Consider the following 21,714-nt stretch of genomic DNA (forward strand, 5'->3'; position numbering starts at 1 on the left):
AAGCCACTCTTCTAATCACAGCCAGCTTAAACTAAGCTTTGGAATATTAATGCACCATGTTTCCCTTTCTATGGGAACACAGTTTTCCTATCTATGAATATAAACATCAGTTCTAAGATATACACCAAATTTATTGAAACCTCTCAATTATAAATAATAACTTCCTTTAAAAAAAGGCTTTAGATAAGACATATTTTGATCCTTATCAAAATCCTAGGCTGGTAGTTCTATATCAATATAATACTTATAATACACAAAATCACAATACAATAGACAAGGGAAATCATGCAATCAATTAGTGAATTTTCACAAGGCCAAACGGCCCAGGTCAGAAAAATGATTTTTTGAAATGAAACATTTATCTGGCCTGATTTATCATATGGTCTAAGCCAGGGATCCTCAAACTTTTTTTTTTTTTTTGAGACAGAGTCTCACTTTGTTGGCCAGGCTAGAGTGAGTGGCCGTGGCATCAGCCTAGCTCACGGCAACCTCAAACCCCTGGGCTCAAGCAATCCTGCTGCCTCAGCCTCCCGAGTAGCTGGGACTACAGGCATGCGCCACTATGCCCGGCTAATTTTTTCTATATATATTAGTTGGCCAATTAATTTCTTCCTATTTTATAGTAGAGACAGGGTCTTGCTCTTGCTCAGGTTAGTTTCGAACTCCTGAACTCAAAGGATCCGTCCGCCTCGGCCTCCCAGAGAGCTAGGATTACAGGCGTGAGCCACCAAGCCCCGACCTCAAACTTTTTAAACAGGGGCCAGTTCATTGTCCCTCAGACCGTTGGAGAGTGCGCACTGTGGGCCCGGAACCAGTTGGCTGCTAAGCAGGACAAGCAGCAGCCGCAAAAACACCCGGCGGGCCAGATAAATGTCCTCGGCGGGCAACACGTGGCCCGAGGGCCATAGTTTGAGGACGCCTGGTCTAAGCCATAGACCCATACCTTAAAGATTTCATGATTTAGGGAGATAATCCACCATCAACAAAAATAATATAAAATCACGGTGCCAATTTCTTCTATATTAGAAATGTAGCTTGTTCAGTTTGGTTCTGTTAAAGGAAGTTAATTTACACAACACCTTTGAAAAAACAAAAAAGTTGATTTTTTTCAAGTTAGCCAAACATAATACAATCCAAGAAATATACTCAGGTTGGCATATATAACCCAGTCTTGGTATTACAATTATACAAAGACTGGTTGATTTTGTAACATACTCTAAAACTTCTGTAACCAATAAATTTTTCTCCAACTTTCCTGTAAGCAGTCATTATGAAGACCTATTCCAATGCTCACATTCTTTTTGCTGAACAGACTTTAGAAGCCTGTGGAACATTTCTCTCGAATATGCTAAACTGTTGCAAATTTTAAGTTTTTTAAGAATGGATTTGATTCATGAGAAGAGACAAAAAAAGTCACTGGGAAAGACATCTGGTAAATAGATCAAGCTAAATAAACTAAGTTTCATTAAAAAAAAAAAAAGAAGAATGGGGACTGACTATAAGGTAGTATGGTTGGTTTTTTCAAAAACCATAAAAGCAAATTTAAAATGGGAATTCCAAGCACTTTGAGCCATCAGTCATATTATCTCTGTAATAACAGTGTAACTCCCCAGAAGGAATTTTCTTTTTTTCCCTGTATTATGTTCTCTACCAGTTTAGTTCTCCAAATTCTAAAATAATAATTGAATAAGTGACCATACTGACATCTCATATAGATTATCTCATTTCATCCATGTATCACTACTACTAGATATTACTACCATTTTACAGATGAAGAAACTGAGGCTGAGTGTTTTAAGTAACTTGCCCAGTTCACACAGGTAATAAGGACAGAGCAGAGATTATTACCTCATAGAGTTTATACACATACACCAAATATATGCATATATGCCTGGCTTTTTTAGGCTTTGACCTATGCTTTCTGATTCTCCCTACTGGTCTACTCTTGTAATAGCTGCTACATATGTATATTTTAGCATTGCCACACCAGTACTGCAATCATGCACTTGTTAATATACCCAACTCAATTAAGTGTAAGTTTCCAAAAAGAATGGACCATATCTTGTTCATCTCTATAGTTCAAGAAAACAGACCAGCAACTTAACATATCTAAACTCCTTTCTAGGAGCCCAGCTGTGGCTCTGAGACCACTTCTTACTAGCTGCTCCTAGGTGGTGAATGTTACGGGACCACTCCTGGACTGGCGCCTGTTCTTTTAGCTTCAACAGCCACAGGCAAGGAAAGCTCGGGCGGCAAGAGCATTCAGTATGATCAGCTCCTCCTTGTAGGGCCATTCTTAATATCTTTTTTTTTTTTTTTTCACTGTAGAAGATGGAATCAATATGTGATGTACAGGGTTTTCTAAGTCTAAGAGCTACACTCACATCAGTGTACCTCTAGCAGTTTATATACATTGTAAAAAATTAAAGTACAGGGCAGTACCACAATCATTGAATCTACAAGAACAAAGTAAAAATAGGAGACAGTGGGAGTCAACAGAATAAGATAAAGTCTTACCAAAAGCTATCTTCTCATTACAATACAACCACAGAGTCCACAGGGGCAAGACTAAACAATTTATATGCTTTCCCACACAAGAAACTAATGAGGGCAATTGTTAATGGTCTTTTGAGTCTATTGTAATTACAAAATGACACAGGTTAATAATTAAAGAGACATCAAGTCTCTCAAAATGAATATTTATAAGATTAAGTCATATTAAGCATTAAAGATCTTGGAACTTAAAGGTGAATGTAAAAATACAAATGACCCAATATCAAAACTACTTAATAGAATACTGATACTTTCTATTCTTTCAAGGGACCTTTTACCTAATAAATGTTCAAGCTTGTGGTTTTAGTTTCCTTCCATTTCTCAAAATATGGGGCCTTCTCTAGCACTTACCTTTCTCTTCCTGTTCTCCCCTCCACCCCAAATGTGCTTTGGATGTTCTTTAATCTTTCAAAACAAGGGAGTGATAAATGCCGCAAACTACTGAATAAAAATGACAGGATCACACAACTAATCCTGATCCCACGACTAATCTTGACTTTCTATAAAGTAATATTAAATAGTCTTCTAGAATACCAATCTAATTCTTAGAAGCAGAAAACACCAATCTAATTCTTAGAAGCTCAGTGTTCCAAGAAAAATGAATTAATAATTGAATCATCCTGGCTACACAAGAAACGGAGAGCAAGGAACCATGTCCTGTGCAAAGACAGACAACAAATCCATCTAGCAATACCTGTAAGTAGAAAAAGAGCTCAAGGAGCAAATGCACCATGACCAAAAAGTACAGGAAGAGAACAACATAAACTTGGAGATGAGAAGGAATTAGAACTGGATGAACCAGGACAGATCGATGAGCTATCGCGGACGGTGGCGGTGGAAAAGAACAGACCGCCACTGACGACATGAGAGTGGACGGGAGGCGAGGGTGGACAAGACAGGAGCTGGAGCTGGCAGGAGAGATAACAGCAGCAACAGACGAGGAAGGAGGCATACCAAGTCAAGAGAGGGTAGAGACTAGAAAACGCTGTAAATGGGAGGTTGAATCATGGGAAAGGCAGGGAGTAGGCAACACATAGGAAACCAAACAAGAAATTCTAGACAGAAGAGAAAAATGTAAAAGGGGACCAGGTGGTACAGAGTAGAAGTGGGACAATAAGAATGACATAAAACAGGCCCACAGGGAAGGAAATATGGAAAACCCAAATGCTTTATGGAATTTTGGTTCATTAAATTAAAATTCTGCTTATTTTTCCCTGTTGGGTAAAACTTGATTCATAAGAGCAAAAATTTTCAATTTATGGAATAGAAAATTATTGATAGGGTCAACTGACTTAGTCATGGAAGAGTTGAAAATAGTTAAGATTTACTTACGGCAAATACTCTTCACTCTAATCAACAAACCAATTTCTTATTAAAAATGTGTACTTGTAATGACCTTAATGACCAACTAGTTCACGTGTTAATTTCATAACCTCCACCCCCCTGCCTGTGCTTACTAGCATTTGGAGAAATCCACGCTTCTTACTGCCTCCCCCAAAAAACAAAAGGTAAGAAGGTAATATTACGTCAATATTGCTAAAAAGAAGCTTGATGGAAGTTTAATCTCTTAACAATAGCTAAAAGATTTGTTAAATTTTCAAAGTTCTCCTACCCACATTGCTCTGGTCTCCCAGATAACTGAAAATAGAAGGTAGAGATCACCCTTCACTTCCATCTAGAAAACAAGAGATGACAACAAAACACTGAACAAGGATATAAAAATTGTAAAGAAGAACAACACTGGAAAGAGTGGGAAGTGTTCTATTCTTGATCTCAGAAAATAAAGTTAGGGTAGAACAACCACCACCACATCAAAGGCCTATTTATGAAGATATAATTCTTATTTTTAAACTGCAAAAAGGCCAGGCACGGTGGCTCACGCCTGTAATCCTAAGCTTTCTGGGAGGCCGAGGTGGAAAGATAGCTGCAGCTAGGGGTTCGACACCAGCCTGAGCACCGTGAGACCCCGTATATTAAAAAAATAAAAGTAAACTGGAAAAATACAGTAATCAGATCATCAGTGTGAAGAAATTGTTCCAAAAAAAGTAGGCATACACAGAGGCTGAGAGCAGATAGAGGAAGATGAGACCAAAGGCACGATGAACTTCAAGGAGCAGCAGCACGCCAGGAGGAGGAAGCCATTCACCCACACGCCACACCCTCTGGTAATGCTCGGGGAAAGTCCATTTCTGGGAACCAACATCCCAGTGAATTGTTCCTATTTCTTGTCCCACGGCTGTTCCATACAGAATAAGACTCTGATCGTAAGTAGATTGCCAGCTACCGCAGTACTGGAAAATAACTCAAACACCACACACAAAAGTGGACGGCTTAACAAAGACAGTGTAAGAAACAGGCACAGAAACATGCTAGAGTCCTGGTCATTCACATTCTCAGAACTATCTTCTTTCAGCTGCTCAAAAGTCCTAGATGGCACTGCAGTTACTTCAGGGATGTCCTTTTTCTTCAGTTTTTCACCATTCTTCCTTGAAGATCTTCATGAGTCATTTGGCCATGCAGCCCACTCACAGGCGGCTGCCACTTTATCATTCACTTCCGGAACGGCTGCCACTCCACAGGCTTCACAGAGACGCCTTGAAGGAACGAGCCTGCCCGCTGGTCTGTACTGGGGACGTGCTGAAACTAGGACTACCTCACATTCAAAGATGACATGGAAGCCAAGCGTGCTGTTTCCAAGGTAAGATGCCTTAAAAGAAGAAAAGTTAAAAATCAACGAGATTAAAAAAAGCCCTAATAATGCAGTGCAAATTTTCACTCTATTATATTTTAGCTAAGACTGAAAACTAAGTAATTCAAATAAGAAATATTAATGTTTATGTCAGCTTTAAGTATCAATATTTTTTTTAAAAAAAATCAAAAAGGGGACCACAGGATATACAATAAAAGTATGGCAAATAATTGACAGTTGCTGAAATTAATAAAAAGCATCAGTTAAAATTGTATAAAAATTCTGGTGACTGGCTTTTAAATCTTTATTATGGCCAGAATAAAAGACAGACTTTGTGGAAAACAAACAAACAAACCAGTTTCTCTGCATTCATACCTTACTCAGAATGGTATCAACAAGCATGATTTATATTCAGCTATAAAATGAGTTCCTAAACTGATGACCTGGAAAACATCTTCTAGCCATAAAATTCTGAAATTGTGTATTATTTGGTGATAAAATCTTGGTACCACTGAACCAACTCTAGGCAAGTCATTTCCCTTTGCCCTGGCTTTCTTATATATGAAACACAAGGCTGGTTCTTCTTATAGCACAAGTGGCACCAGAATCACTTGAAGATGGTTTAAAACACAGACACCCAGGCCCTGCTCCAGCAACTCTACCGAATCTGCACCTCTGAGGTTAAGTGAAGACACGGGATAAAGCCTGGGTCGTTCTGATGTACATTCCTGGTTAAAGAACTAGATCACGTTCAGAATCCTGCTCTCCAACCCTAAAATTCATAAATTGAGGGTAGTGGAGATTTCATTAAATTACCTAGCTTGAGAGGCTTAAAGTAAACGAATCAGCGTATCATTTTCTCTTCTCCTAAAAGCCTCTCATTCAGGGAAGAGACTAAAATTAAGACTAGGGCTAACGTGCCAATCGGATAAACACTTCAGTATAGACTGACGTGTCATTCTTCCTAGGAGAGACCGACCGGTAACACAGAATACTGTACCTGCAAAGAGCGTGTCCTCCCCGGCTGCTGACCAGGCTCGCAGCCCGCACTTCCTGTGAGGGCACTTCCTCCTCTGATTCCTGGACCTCAGGGGTGGTGACACCCAGCTCCCCTATCTGGGGGCCGTTTAGATTCAGTGACTCTGTTCATGCCTGATGTCTCCAAAAGAATACTGTCAACTCCCAAAAAACGGGACACACATAATTAGGCTCTCAGAGAATGCCACCGTTCTTCATCCTGCTGGGATCTGTTTGCAGGCCCTCGTCTAATTCTACACAGCCTCAAACTGACTTTATTCCAGGTTTATCACAAAACTGACCACACGATTTTACTTTTTTTTTTCCCGCCAAAAAATATTACTTGGTTCGAAGAGGCCTTCTGGTCCCAACAGTGTTCTCTACTGCCTAGTACGAGCTGAAAAAGTGGAGCGAGATTCCACAAAAGGACAAAGCAAATGGACAGAAGTGCACAGGAAACCTGCAATAACACCCATGTTATGGTAATTGTGGGAGTTATGGTAATGAGTATGGTAATGTGGGAGTTATGGTAATGAGTATGGTAATGTAGGAGTTATGGTAATGAGTATGGTAATGTGGGTGTTACTGAACACCCTACTACCACTAGGGTTTCAAATCTAGTAAGCGTTTAAAAAATATGCATTAATATATCGTGCCATTCAATATTATTTCATTGGGTGTAAGTTTTATGACATTAAATTAGTAACTTAAACAATCATTGTCCTATGTCCTGGTGAGTCATTATCTTAGAATTCAACATCTATAAAAAGAACCTTGAGATTCAGAATTCAGTGCGTCCCACCATCCCTCCTCCCGTCTTTATTCATTTCAATATACAGTATCCCCTTAACTATTTCATCATTGACCTCTTCTATCTAGAAAATCCAGCACTGTTTCTGAAGCTCAGAGTCATTGCAATCTTTTATGCTACTTTGAAATTTTAAAAAGAGCATCTTTTACCGCTGTGAAAGTAGAGCAAATGTCTAGATTGGCCTTGGAATATAAAGTTAAACTTCCCAGAGAAACCACACTGACTCTGGAGTCAGACTGCCTACTTTTTACTTGAGGCATGACCTTGGGCAAGACTTGACTTAATTACTTTGCTGTGCCTCCATTTCCACCTTGGAAAAAAAAACGAGATAAACGTACCTATTTCAAAGGATTGTTGTGAGATTCACATTTTAAGCACTACATAAATGTCTGCTCTTATTGTTTTGTTTAGCTCTAAACCGGGGGTCCTCAAACTTTTTAAACGGGGCCAGCTCACTGTCCCTCAGACCTTTGGAGAATGTGGCGCACATTCCACACATGCATCCTGTGGGCCCAGGACGAGTCGGCTGCTAAGCAGGACAGGCAGTGGCAGCAAAAACACCTGGTGGGCCGGATAAATGTCCTCGGCGGGCCGCATGTGGCCCGCGGGCTGTAGTTTGAGGACCCCTGCCTAAACTCTCATACTGTTTCACAAGTACACACTAGGTTTGCCCAACTAAACTTTATCTACTATTTTAGGTATCTCTGATGTGTCCCCATGGTATGTAACATTCACTCAATAGATAAATATGAACATACTCTGTATACATATTATACTGGATACCAAGGCAGTTCTCAAGAATAGTATTATATAAGCATATATCCCCTGGCCTCAAGGAGCTTATATTTTGGTTGGAGGAAAAAAAATACGTGGAACACTTACATGATAATATAAAGCGATAAAACATTAAATGCCAAAGAGTATGGTATAAACAGCTCACAGTCCAAGAGCTCATGGTGAGCTGCAGACTCTGGAAAGGTCAGGCTGGAGTAGCCCTGCACCTTAGGGCAGGTGAGGTCTTCACTAGTGGAAAGAGAAGATTTCAAGGTACTGGTCACTCAGCAAATATTTACTGAGCATCTTCCATATGCCAGGCTCTGTTCTAGGCCCAGGGGAAAAGACAATGAGCTGAGACCAGAAAAGTCCCTGCACTCAGGGAGCTTAATGGGCACACCATATGAAAGCCACTTTTCAAAGTGAGGAATGAGAAGGGTCTGTCTTCCTATTACAGGAAATATAACGTCACTTAAATGCTTTACAGACAGGAGATAATGCTGTTATTATAGCCACTATGGCTTTCCAATAGTGACAAACATGCAGAAATGGCTGCTATGAATGTTATGAAAAGTTCGATAATATTCATGTATTGGAATATACCATTTTCTAAGTCTGTTCCATTGTTTATAAAGCACATTAAGGGACATTCTCAATATTTCTTGATACAAATAAGAGATTTACAAACATATACACTCAATATTATTGGAATGGTTTTTATGACAGAGGCCTGTGGACGTGCAGTTCCTTAATTTTGCCCAAACGAAAGCCTAATAATGCTTTGCTCCCCACCTCCCCATTCCCTACCTTTCCCCTCTTTATCTACCAGCAACCACCACAAACATCGGAGTTGATAAGTGCTTGAAGATGCACCTGGAGGCAGGAATCAGTCACTATGAGACCATTCTATTAACTCCAAAAGAAAACAGATGTGCATCTTTTACTTCTAAGCTCCTTCTACTGATGACAACTCTCCACTCATTCCCTCCCCAGAGAATGCCTTTAGGTAAAGAAACCCTCACATAAATACCAACTGGCAAAGCATTCTCAATCTTTTTCTCTTCCCAAAGACAGACCACTAGAATCTTAGGTAAGTTCCAATAACCTTTAATCACAAAGACACACCTCCAAGTACTTTTCGTCATTCTTTCTAGTCCATTCAATTGTTTCTACTCTAACAAGGTGCAAACTGTCAGGCCCCACCCTCATCTCAGAATCAATATTAATTGGAACTGCTATGCCTATATAAATCATTAAATTGTATCTTTGGAAACATAGCCAAAATAAACTTATTGATTACGGCAGCCAAAACTACTTAATTAAATCCAATCAAAAACTTAATTTCTTAATGCATGAGTACTGAACTCAGTAGTAAACATACATTGAAGATATTTAAAGGCACACTAAAAAATTGGGCACACAAAACTTTCACTACCTAGGAAAATATAAATAATCGAACATCCTTCCTTCATATGCTTTGTGAAATTGTGCTAGATTCATCAAAAGTAATAGCCAGCCCATTGTTTTTATTTCCTTAGTTTAATACTGAAAAACTAGTCTTATTTCATTATGTCATTTGTTTATCCTTAATTAGGAATGTCACTAAGAAATTAAATATGGATAAGGGGCCACTTAAGAATGGGCCATTACGGCTTCCCCAATAGTTACTTTCATAGTCTGTTTATTTGGTGACAATGTTATGTAACCAAAACTAGGATACGTAAGAGACGCAGAGCTTTGGAACCTATTCAGTACCCAAAAAAAGGGACTAACTGCAGTTCTATGAATTTTTAAAGCCATCTCTAGATTTGAAAAAAAAAAAAAAAAACACATTGATTTACTTTATGGGTCATTTTATATTACCAACACCCTTCTTTTACAAAAGCAAAAACAAGTATCTAATGTACAGGTTCCACATTTGGACACATTCAAATCAAACTCATGTATTCAACTAATTTTTGAGCAACCTATGCTTATGCGAAAAGTTTACTCCTGAAGATTAAATGAGATAAAACATGTAGACCATTCGGCAGAGGCCTGGCAAACAAACATTACTCGGCATAGCTTATTACTGTTCTTAATTTTCCAACCTTAGAGTCAAACCAGATGGCTATAAAATTATATGTATATATGGCTATGTGCATATCCGTAAACATATAAATACTATACATAAAGGTAGTATACTAGTGTACCAAGCAATGGTCTCATTCTAGACAACGGTGGGTTTAATTCTGACAGATGGCCCACAAGGGATGGGAAACTTAAGTGTTAAATGTTAGTGTTTATCTCTGCTTGTCAATTAAGACTACAACCTCCACACGGTCTAGCATGACTTATGGTTAGCAGTCGGCTGATCCTGGAGAAGAACTTGCTCAAAGCGAAGAGTAAAAAAAGACCTCAATCAAGCACGTGGGCAAGGGGGCATTTATTGGCGAGGCTGCACCAACCGCTGAAATCCGACCGCTTCAACACCGACGCTCAAACCCCAACATAAACTCGCTGCCCGTCTCAAGCTGGAAAACGCTTCTTTCTAAGTCACCCTCCCCGAGCCCCACACCCACGCGGAACGCCCCAAAGCCCTTAAGCCGACAAAGCCACGCGAGCGCCCGGCCGCATCCAGCCTTCGCACCGCGGACTCGGCCGCGCGCCACACGCCGTGACAGGGAGGACGCCGCGACCGTGTGGAGGAGAGCGCGCGCGAACACCACGGGCAGCCCTCGCCCGGCGGCGACGGAGGAGCGGCCCGGTGCCCGCCGCGGCCCCCAGCGGCGCGGGACGGCGCCCCCGCCCCTCCCCGCCGAGGCCCGCCCGTCGCCCGGCGGCCAGGTCCACGTGCGCCGCGGGGCGCGGAGCCGAGCCCGCGCCCCCGGCCCCTACTCCCGGCGGGGCTCGCGCAGGGCGGCGCGCGCGGGGCCGTGCGGGGCGCGGCGGTGGCGCGGCGCGGCTGTGGGGAAGGGAGCCGGGCTCCACTCACGCGCCCGGGGGGCGGCACCGGGGGCTGTCGCCGCGTCTGTCGGGTTCAAAAACTGAAAAGGGGAAGGGGCAGGGGAGGGAGAAAAAAAAAAAAAAAAAAAAAGACCTGGTTCCTCGTCTCATCCGGAAACCGACGGGCCGGCAGGAAGTGACGCAGGCAGAGGTCGTCCGGGTCCGCTCGGTCCCGGTTCCCGCGCTCCCCCGGCCCCGACGCCGGGGAAAAGCGCCCGGGAGCGGAGCAGCGGCGGCCGCGGGCGCCCTCGGAGCGAGCAGCGTGAGTGGCCCGCGCCCGCGCCTCCCGGCCGGCGGCCGCGTCACCGGCCCCGCCCCCGCGCCGCCCCGCCCCGCCCCGGGCGCGGGCAAGGGGAGGGTCGGCGCCCCCGGCCCGGCCGCGCCGGAGCCCTGCTGAGGCAGGCGGGCGGGCGGCGCGGGGCGGTGCGTGGGGACGCGCGGGCGGAGGGCCGCAAAGCCCATCCCGGCGCGGGGCGGCCCCGGGGTGGCCGGGCGTCCGCGGGCGCGTTTTTAGGGTTGAGCCACGCGCAGCCTGACAGGATCACGCTGTGTACCCGCTCGGCGTGATTTCCTTCCGGGAGGAGCAGGTCTCGCAAGACCGGGGTCGCGGCCGAAGAGTTCAGGTTGGGAGGCGAGAGGTGTGTGACAGCCCGGCTCCTCCACCCCGGCCCGTGTGACTCTGGGCAGGTTATGTAACCACAGCCGCCACCCCCGTTTCTTCTGAGACCTGGAGCTGTAGTGCCTCCCGGGGGGAGGGCGGCCGTGGAAGTTCGGTGAATGTGGGGACCCCCAAGAGGAGACCTCAGATGCGGTCGCCCCCGTCGTCGTGCTGGGTGCAGCAGGCCTGTTGGCTCGTGCCCTTCTGCTTCAGGACCCAAACCTTCAGTGTTTTCACAGGGCCGAGAGAAATAGTCCTGTTTGTTTATTATGCAGTGCGTTTCGTCCTCGTAAGGGACTTGGGGAGTTAAGTGTTTCAGATCTGAATTTGCATCAAAAAATAACAAGGTTCCAGTTGGGAGGCAAAAAATGATAACATCCAAGGCACGCTCAGCATGCTCAATTGCGGGCGCACCTAGACGTGGGATCAGGAACCCCAAATCAGGACACCGATTTTTAAAAAAACTTAGGGTGTGCGGTGATGTGATCCCTAGCAAAGTTCTCAACCTAAAACCAACTCCTTGTCATATTTTGGTAACTTTATCTCCGAATACTCATATTTACTTGGGACTTAATTCAGCTCATGCTCATGCATCTTCTAACTGAAGTAGCTCAAGCATTATATTACAGGAAAAATGGGGTGGTGGGGGGAAGGTCAGTTTTCTCAAAAGAGCCCTGAGTGACATTTCAAGCGCATGACTGGGTATATTGATAATCTTGCTGAATCATTAACTTGCCAGGAATGATCCATTGTAATATCCCTGGGCAGTTTGCTTTAGACTCTAGAGGAAGGTGGTGGGGGTGTGCAGTAACCACGCAACAGGTATATGTGTGGCAACAGGTATATGTGTGTACACTTTAATACACTGTGGCTTGCCGGGGAGGAGAGGCCAGGGTCATGGTTCAGGCCACATGTGGGCCATGGGTCTGTACTATGACTCTAGATCATTCCTTACTCCTGGCATCTTACAGAGGCATGCCATTGGCTCTAATTGAGGACTGGGCAGGAAAGGCCTAGCCTCAGTGCAAACCTTTCACAACTACACTACTAAAAATAACTCAAAGTGCATGTCCCTGGAGTCATGGGATAGTGGTGTCATTGCATGCCAATGATGTTGTATAATGTATGTTGTATAATTCACGTTAAAATTTTACCATTGGGGTCAACAGTAATTAGAAATACTTATGTAAACATAATTAAAGACTGGCATATTTGGGGCAGCAGGAAGTCAAGCTCTGGGTAGGCATATACCATTTATTGATTGGCACATACATAAAATTGTGTGAAAAAATTGAAGCAAGAAATTAACCTGGTTCAAATCTGTTTAGTCATTAGAAAACAGGTCACAAAGACTTTTGTAATTTTTCAGGTAAATGACACCTGTGAAATGTTCTATTGGCCATTGCTATATATTGTTCTCTTTTTCTTCCCCAATTTGTTAGTCACTCCCAATCCTGAAAGCTACCACCCTTGCTGCATAATTATCCTGGGCCTTCTGCAGTATCACAAATCAGACACATAAAGTCACCTTTTTTTACCAAATGCAGTGGTTGTTGCTATTTTACATTTTGGTACTAACAGTTTGAGATTCCGTAAATCATAAAGCCAATTATAGTGTCTGGTCTTCCAAAAGTTTTCATCTCTAAAGTAGGCTGATTACTTACTATAAATCATAATATTACATTCAGAGGAACTCGATTTTAGTTTTAAGGAATAAGAATTGAAACTGTTGGCCAGGCGCAGTGGCTCATGCCTGTAATCCTAGCACTCTGAGAGGCTAAGGCAGGTGGATCACTTAAGGTCAGGAGTTCAAGACCAGCCTGAGCAAGAGGAAGACCCCATCTCTACTAAAAATAGAAAGAAATTAATTGGCCAACTAAAAATACATAGAAAAAAATTAGCAGGGCGTGGTGGTGCATGCCCGTAGTCCCAGCTACTCAGGAGTCTAAGGCAGGAGGATCACTTGAGCCCAGGAGTTTGAGGTTGCTGTGAGCTAGGCTGATCCCATGGCACTCTAGCCCGGGCAAGAGAGTGAGACTCTGTCTAAAAACAAAAGAATTGAAACTGTGAACATGCTCAATATCACCTGTACCTCCCAACTCTCAAAACAAAACAAAAACCTCCATAGCCTGTCTTTAATATCTAGAAATTGAGTATAGTATGGTGTTTAAAGAACATTTTGATCTTGCATCTATAAATTTTTTCTTTTTTTTTTTTTTTTGAGACAGCGTCTCACTTGTTGCCCAGGCTAGAGTGAGTGCCATGGCGTCAGCCTAGCTCACAGCAACCTCAAACTCCTGGGCTCAAGCGATCCTCCTGCCTCAGCCTCCTGAGTAGCTGGGACTACAGGCATGCGCCACCATGCCCGGCTAATTTTTTCTATATATATTAGTTGGTCAATTAATTTCTTTCTATTTATAGTAGAGACGAGGTCTCGCTCTTGCTCAGGCTGGTTTCGAACTCCTGACCTTGAGCAATCCGCCCGTCTCGGCCTCCCAGAGAGCTAGGATTACAGGCGTGAGCCACCACGCCGGGCTATAAATTTTTATAATTTAAGTTTTTATTGTTCCCTGGCTAATTTTCACAAGACCAATCTTTATATTCATCAGATAACAATGGATATTTTAGAGAAATTATTCCTGCCCTCAGTGCAAAGAGTAAGCTTCTGGCTTTTCATGATATTCACTTTATTCTAGATGAGTACAGTATGTCCCCAGACATCTGACAAACACCAGTTGTCAGAAAGGGGGAAACACTCCACGTGAGTTAGGAGCCAGACCTCTGCTGAAATTTCATTCATTTTATACAGAGGCAAGTAGAAGAAAAAGGGCAGACTCTGTCCTCAATACATTTTTATTAACTGAGTCAAATCTTACAGGCTGGACTGCAAGGTATTTTGGTGGAAGAATTTCTGCAATGCCTTTATTATTTTAGGCAGCCTAGAAGAAAAATGCAAAACAACTTCTTAGACATTCCAGATACTCTTTTTCTTGGTATTAGACAATAACTCTTATTTTTAGAAACTACAGTACCGTTAATCACCTATCATTTGTTCAGTTTTTCTCCTTTTTATAGAGTGTCTAAGACACTTCTCAATTTCTTTCAGTTGTTATTAGGTCATTTTCCTTAGACTTACCTTTTATGTCCAACACAAGGGAGGAACTTTGTCTTTAAGGAAAAATTCAATTAACTTCTCAAACACAAGTAAGAAATCATTACTCTTTTACTTGCTGTTTGATACACTTGCTATTAGCACTTACTTTCTGTGGGAATGTCCAAAGAATGCATTTCCTTGAGTAGAAGTCACAGCTGTGTAAATAGCAAAAAGTAACTTTTCATCCCATAGTTTTTTTTTTTTTAACCAAATTTGGCTAACAGGCCAAAACCAGATAAAGCTCCAAATGTTTCCGTTTCCGGGTGGTGTCTGGAGGCCTGTGGGTGAGCTTCGTACTGGCCATCACATCTTTGCAAGGCTGCACTGTTGTGGCAAGTGCAGTGTTGTTCTACTAGTACATACAGCCAGGTGTTTCAGTCTGTGGTTTAAGGTGTTCTCTTGCTTTTACCTGGGTGATAGTTACAATTTGGGGACGGCAATAACATTTGTCCTTTGTCCAAAAGCCTTTGTCCTTTTAGTGATATTTTCATCCCAAGTTGTAAGTATTTTAGGTTTTATGGGCTGTGAAGCATAATCAAGGATGTTATAAGGTGTAGGTATTGGTGTCTGGAGGTTCGGTGCGGGACCCTTAAGGACACCAAGATCCGTGCACATTCAAGTCCCTGATGTAAAATGCCGTAATAGTTGCTTATGACCTTCATGCATCGTCTGTGGACTCTAAATCATCCCTAGAGTACTTACAATACCTAATATAGTTTAAGTACTATGTAACTGGTTGTTATGTTTTCTTAATTTGTATTTTTAATTGTCATCTTGTTATTTTTTATTGGTTTTGCCCTGAATATTTTCCATCTGTGGTTTGTTGAATCTGTGGATGTAGAATCCACGGATATGAAGGGCTGTCTGTACTTAAGACCGTTTGAGACATTACATTTAAGAAATGTAACTCCGTTGTGGCTCATGGGCCATGCACAAACAGGCCACATGTGTGCCAGCCCTTCTGCAGACGGTCACACCACCGTTAACAGAAAGAACCCTGCTTTCTCTTCTCTCTCACAGCCCCATGGCCGGAGGTTACGGAGTGATGGGAGACGATGGCTCTATTGATTACACTGTTCACGAAGCCTGGAACGAAGCCACCAATGTTTATTTGATAGTTATCCTCGTTAGCTTCGGGCTCTTTATGTATGCCAAGAGGTAAATTTTTTAGTTTCCGAGGGTAATTAAGAAACTGCAATTATAAGTTTTGCACATTTTTTAAAAAAATCTGAATTGAACACATAAAAAGTAATTTCATCAGAATATTTGTTCCTGCTCTGGTCTGTCCTCAGGCACCAGTGACCAAGGTTGGGCCCTAAAACCGCCGTTGCTGTCAGGGACAAAGGCTTTAAGTGCAGCTCTCAGCCACTGGGCCAGCTGCTCTAACCTCCCAGTGCTGTGATTTCTAATACAGCCCAATTTCATCATCCAGCCTGGGTTCATTGTCACCCTTCAATGAGCACATTTTTTTGGCCCAAGTCCCTGAAATGCGGAAACACCAACTCCTATGTATTCAGCAAATCTCCTTTCAGTCACTTTAAGCTTTTCCTTGTCTCTTGTGTGTGTCTGTGTCACAGCACTTACTAAACCATGTCAGTCTTACCTGAGTATTTGCCTGTCTGCTCCATAAAATGTCTTCTGCTTTTCACCTTTGAGTTCTGGGTGTGCCCACATAGTATAAATCCTCGATAAATATTTCCTACCTTAATTCCATGGGGTGTTTTGAAGAGGAAAAGCAGCATTAGTTAGACCGAGTTGCTTATTACAGCCATATGCTTCAGGGTGTCCTCAGCCAAGGTAAAAAAAAAGGGAATTAAATAGTTCAAAATAATTATTAACAGTAATCCAGAAATAACTTACATTTGGCCCAGGGAATGGTTCTGAGGCTGCCCTTGCTTTCCGATACCTCCGCCCGCCCTCCTGGCTGAGCTCTGGCCGCTGGCCCAGCAGCCCCTGAACTCTAGGGGCGGGTGAGAGGAGGCTGTGCTTTCCATCCAGGTCTGTTCGCGGGCAGGCAGCAGCTCCTCTCTACAGGTAGCCTCCACTTCCTCCCCACATAGGCACACTGTTATTGTTTCTTTTTTTTCACTGTTCTTAATTTTAAAAAGATCTCCCCACTAAGGTTGTGCTATTGTATTTAAGAAATATGTTTATTCATTATTTTCTACAATTAAGGTCTGGTCAACTCCAGTTTCTTCTCTAACCCAGTAATTTAGCTTTACCTGGAGGAGGTGAGAGGGAGGAAAAATCAGATGTTTTCATGTTTGTGCATTTTTCCATGCAATATTTGGCTTTTGGGGAGATTGAGGAAAACCATATGGAGGTAACTTCGCTTTCTTGTATTAAATGGACGTGTTCGGCTACTTTCTTTTCTCACAGCCTGTGGCTATATATGTACAGCTTCACACTTGTTAGTGAGAGAAAGAATACTTGGGCCAAGGAAGCATCTCACAGAGACAAAACAGAAAATAAGATGGGCTTATTGTCATTTAAGACCTTTTAACATAACTTCTTATTGCCGGGATCATGAGAATAATACAGTCCTATAGACATTAATGGAAGTCTTTGTTCTGCACTGCACTGATTTTGTGTTTTAGGAATAAAAGGAAAATTATGAGGATATTCAGCGTGCCACCTACAGAAGAAACTTCGTCAGAGCCCAACTTTTACGACACAATCAGCAAAATTCGTTTAAGACAACAACTGGAAATGTATTCCCTTTGTGAGTATACTCTGTGCTGCATGTTTGAAATAGATTTTCTGGAATGGAGTTCAATCAGCTAAATGTTATCAGAAATAGTAATGAAAACTTAGTTCCTTTTGCAAATGCTAAATAAACACCCTTTTCAGATGTTTACACTTTTGTTCCTTTTGCATTTTTTACCATATGCATGACCAGTTCCAAATGAGATGAAATTTAATTTAACATAGCAGCATTATTCACAATAGCCAAAAGGTGGAAAAAACCCAAGTGTCCTCACCAGATGAATGGATAAACAGTGGGGTGCATGCAATAGAATGCTATTCAGCCTTGAAAAAGAAGGATGTTCAGACACATACTACAACTTGAATGAACCTTGAAGACAATATGCTAAGTTAAATAAGCCAGTCACAAGAGGAAATGTATTGGATTATTTCTCTTGTATGAGACAAATCAAAGAAACAGAAAGTAGAGTTGTGGTTGCCAGGGGCTGAAGGTGGGTGATTACTGTTTAATGGGTCCAGAGTTTAGTTTGGGATGATGAAAAGAGTTCTGTGGATGGATGGTGGTGATGTCACACAACAATGTGAACGTATATAATGCCACTGAGCTATATACTTAAAAATGGTTACAATTACAAATTTTATGTTATATATATTTTACCACAATAAAAAAATCATCTGAAAAATTTAAGTATTATTTAAAAAAGTACAGAATCAGAAGTTCTATATGGAAAATTGTAAGAATTAAGTTTTTTTGTTTCTTTTTTTTTGAGACAGAGTCTTGCTTTGTTGCTCAGGCTAGAGTTAGTGCCCTGGCATCAGCCTAGCTCACAGCAAACTGAAACTCCTGGGCTCAAGCAATCCTCCTGCCTCAGCCTCCTGAGTAGCTGGGACTACACGCAGGTGCCACCATGCCCAGCTAATTTTTTCTATATATTTTTAGTTGGCCAATTAATTTCTTTCTATTTATAGTAGAGACGGGGTCTCGCTCTTGCTCAGGCTGGTTTCGAACTCCTGACCTTGAGCAATCCGCCTGCCTCGGCCTCCCAGAGTGCTAGGATTATAGGCCTGAGTCACTGTGCCTGGCCAAGAATTAAGTTTTTATTGATGCCTACTCAAAACAGAAGTTATCCTCTGTCAGTAATATCCTTAATAATATAGCAGATGCAATTATAAACCCACTGTACAACTTTTTTCTTTTTCAACATTTTGATGGGAATGACATAAAATTTATCAGAATTTATGTTTGCAGAGCATGTTGGTTTTCTATTGCTGCTGTAACAAATTACCACAAATCTGGTGGCTTAAAACAAGGAATTGTCTCACAGTTGTGTGGGTTAGAAGTTCTACAGCAGTCTGGCTGACTAACACCAGGAGGTCAGCAGGTTCCATTTCTCTGGAGCCTGTGGGAAAATCCATGTCCTGCCTTTTGTTGATTCTGAAGGCCGCCCATATTCCTTGGCTGATGGCCTCTTCCTCATCATCCAGGCCAGCAGCATTGCATCTTTCTGACTCTTCTTCCATGTTCGCCTATCCTCTCTCTGAACTTAGCCAGGAAAAGTTCTTAAAAAAGATTTTTAGGAACCATGTGATTATGTTGGGCCAAATAATCCAGGGTCATCTCCCCATCTCAAGACCTAATCACATCTTCAAAGTCCCTTTTGCCCTGCGAGGTAACATGTTAGCAGATTATGGGGATTAGGATGTGGACATCTTTAAGCGCCATTATGCTTAAACAGTGAGTACACCTGTGGGTTTGCACATTTAATGAATGCCAGCATAATCGGTCACTCTTAGTGTTCATGACATATCTTCTCCTGACAGAGCCTGGCAGCTCAAGAGGAAATAGCAAACAAAATTCTTTTTCTTAAAGAGGACCCCCAAAGTTCTTTAGGTCATAAAAATCTGGATCTACCCTGAGTAGCATAAACAAATAATATCTCTTTCTTTGCTAGTAAAGACTTAAAAGAAGAGGTTGAAAGTTTTAAAGCTAAGCAGTGAATGATATTTGCTGTGTTTTCTGTAGTTTCAGATTAAGACAGTTTTTCTTCAATAAACATTTCTTAAAAGTACAAAAAGAAGACAGAATTCCAGATCTGGTTTATATTGTTGACATTGATGTTCAATAATAAGTCTGTTAGGCTTATAAGTTAAAATATATCAAAATCCTTACAGCATGGACAAAAGCATTATTAACTTAAGGTAGAAATGGGGGTAAAAAAGAAGGAAATGACAAAACATTAATTTTAATAGCTTAATTAATGTTTACCCTATATTTTGAAGTTCTGAATAATCATGATACATAAATAATAATAATAAACATATCAAAATGGGTGCAGCAGTGTTGAGAAACTAGAGGATCATTAAGTATAATAAATTTCCTCGGAAGACATAAAATTGCTTCATTCCAAACTAATTCTTTACTGAGAATCATGGCTTGACTATGATTTAATGATGTTAGCTAGTAATTATTTTGCAATTTCATTAATTTATCTCTTCTTTTGCTTATTATTGTTGGGTTTTCTTTCATAGCAAGGAAATATGACTGTCAACAGCCACAGAACCAAGCTGACAGTGTGCAGCTCTCCTTGGAATGAAGCCCCAGAAAATGAGCAACATAAGTGATTGTTGTTAAACAGCGTGGCAGAAGCTCCTAATTCTTTCTACTAAGTCATGAACAGCATTGTAAAAAAAAAAACCTTCGGCCTGCATAAAAGCATTTCACTTGTGACTTTTTCCAAGTTTTTTGCATTATATTTTGCTTATTTTAATTGCATCTCTAAGTCATTTGTTACACAGATACAAATGGCTTGAGAGGTCTGAACACAGGAACCAGAGACAGTGACTTTACCTGGTGAAGACCTTTGATTTCTTCAGGATATAATCAGTGAGAAACAGAAATACAGCTTGGGAAATGAGAATCCGGGAGCTTATGCCTCTTTGATGAGAAAATTTTGCAAAATTAAAAAAACAAAAATTCAACCATTGGAATAACTTCCTCCAAGATTCTGTTCTGTGATAACTGTAATGTCAATACAGGTGAATTTGTGTTATTACTATTGCTAGCAAGTCTTTAATTGAATTAATGGTTTTTGCTTGTAGCCTGTCTATTCTACATCGTGAAGCATACCCATCTGCTAATTTTAGAAGCTTTCTGTAACTGCATTTTTCCCCCCATTAATTATGTTCCCAGGAGTTTGTTTGTTTTTAATCTCCCAGTTTCACTTCCACCAGATGGCTCCTCCTTAGGCCATGCTGGGGCCATGCTGTTGGGTGAGCAGACACCTCCGTGTTGGAGCTGGCAGCTCTTGCTCATATCACCATCACTGTTTCATGTGGCTGTCTGCTAAATCCTGCTTTTTTAGCATAATAAGCTTTCCTAAAGAGCCTTATATCTTATCCCATTTTGTACTGTACACAAATGTTTTCTCCTAATTTTTCATGTTTATTTAAATAAAAGCTTGCAGGTGGTGGTAGGAAAGTTTAACTGTCCATGTAGCTCAAAGAATCAGTTTTTGAAATAAAGCTATTCTTAACTGTAAGAGTTAATCCTTTTAAGTATTATTTCATTTTCCCTTTGTTATTATGGAATTAAAGAATATAAATTTTAAATGAAAATTAAGGTTTAGGCAAAATAAAATCACGGAAATTGCATTTGCTTTAAAATTTTAATTATTCAAAAATGTATTCATTTCAAAATATCGTACAAGGTAAATTGTTGACCAAATGGAATAATTCTTAACTCACAAAGGAGTTTGATTGCACTGCCTATACATAGTATTAAAAACTGACTAAAGGATTGTAGCCAGTTCCTGTTACAATTATGAGCTAGGATAGCAGAGCAGCAAGGGACAATCTTCTTAAACTTTGCTTTGCCTTAGGACAACTACTAAATATGTCCATGAGCAGAGAATTTAATCAGGAGCAGGAGTGGTTTACTTGTCACTGACATGTGGCACAATCTGGACAGACTGCAAAACCTGGCCATCTCAGATGACTTGCAAAAATAACTTAGAGAAATAAATATGAATCACACAATGAAACTGTTTTCTTTGTGTCCACTAGATAGAGACGGTCATAACTACAAACTGGTAGATTACCCGGTGAGCAACAGCCCCTGAGGGAGGACAATTTCCTCCTCCTTTCTTCCTTAGAGCTGACCAATGGGGATCACACACACCCCACTGGCAGGAACAGCACAAGCCGGCTTTGAAGTCTCTTCCCTACATCCACAGCTGAGCCGGGAGAAGGGTGCAGCCCTGCAGCCACGCTTTGCAATGGCTCTGACGGGCTGTCCCCATCTGCTCTGCAACCACCAAAGAGTCAACAGAACTGTTTTCCCTGGAAGCAAAGCAGAATGATCAGTAAAC

General features: G+C 41.6%; 2 protein-coding genes across 8 annotated transcripts in view; one reads left to right on the forward strand and one right to left on the reverse strand.

Moving 5' to 3' along the window:
• The window catches only part of SLC20A2 (solute carrier family 20 member 2), a 102,517-nt gene extending 90,797 nt beyond the window's left edge, over window positions 1–11,720 (reverse strand). For 2 of the 5 annotated variants that reach the window (XM_075997420.1, XM_075997414.1), the window contains exons 1-2: window positions 10,924–11,063; window positions 4,609–5,260 (exon numbers count right to left, since the gene is read on the reverse strand). The gene's annotated coding sequence lies outside the window, so the exon portion shown is untranslated. Of the gene's footprint in view, window positions 1–4,608; window positions 5,261–6,242; window positions 10,569–10,923; window positions 11,064–11,383 lie in introns of those variants that run through there. The other 3 variants (XM_075997417.1, XM_075997419.1, XM_075997416.1) reach the window with 3 other exon arrangements.
• Window positions 10,949–20,886, forward strand: SMIM19 (small integral membrane protein 19). Of its 3 annotated transcripts, none has more exons than XM_075997422.1 (4): window positions 10,949–11,091; window positions 15,662–15,799; window positions 17,239–17,363; window positions 19,877–20,886. In XM_075997422.1, exons 2-4 carry the CDS (start codon window positions 15,666–15,668, stop codon window positions 19,939–19,941), a joined length of 324 nt encoding a protein of 107 aa, XP_075853537.1. In that variant the 5' UTR covers window positions 10,949–11,091; window positions 15,662–15,665; the 3' UTR covers window positions 19,942–20,886. The 3 variants fall into 3 exon arrangements, with proteins under 3 accessions (XP_075853537.1, XP_075853538.1, XP_012632839.1); XM_075997423.1 differs by lacking the exon at window positions 10,949–11,091 and adding an exon at window positions 11,123–11,227; XM_012777385.2 differs by lacking the exon at window positions 10,949–11,091 and adding an exon at window positions 11,417–11,467.
• The last annotated feature ends 828 nt before the right edge of the window (window positions 20,887–21,714 follow it).

Source organism: Microcebus murinus, chromosome 24, assembly GCF_040939455.1.
Source record: "Microcebus murinus isolate Inina chromosome 24, M.murinus_Inina_mat1.0, whole genome shotgun sequence".
NCBI lineage: Eukaryota > Metazoa > Chordata > Mammalia > Primates > Cheirogaleidae > Microcebus > Microcebus murinus.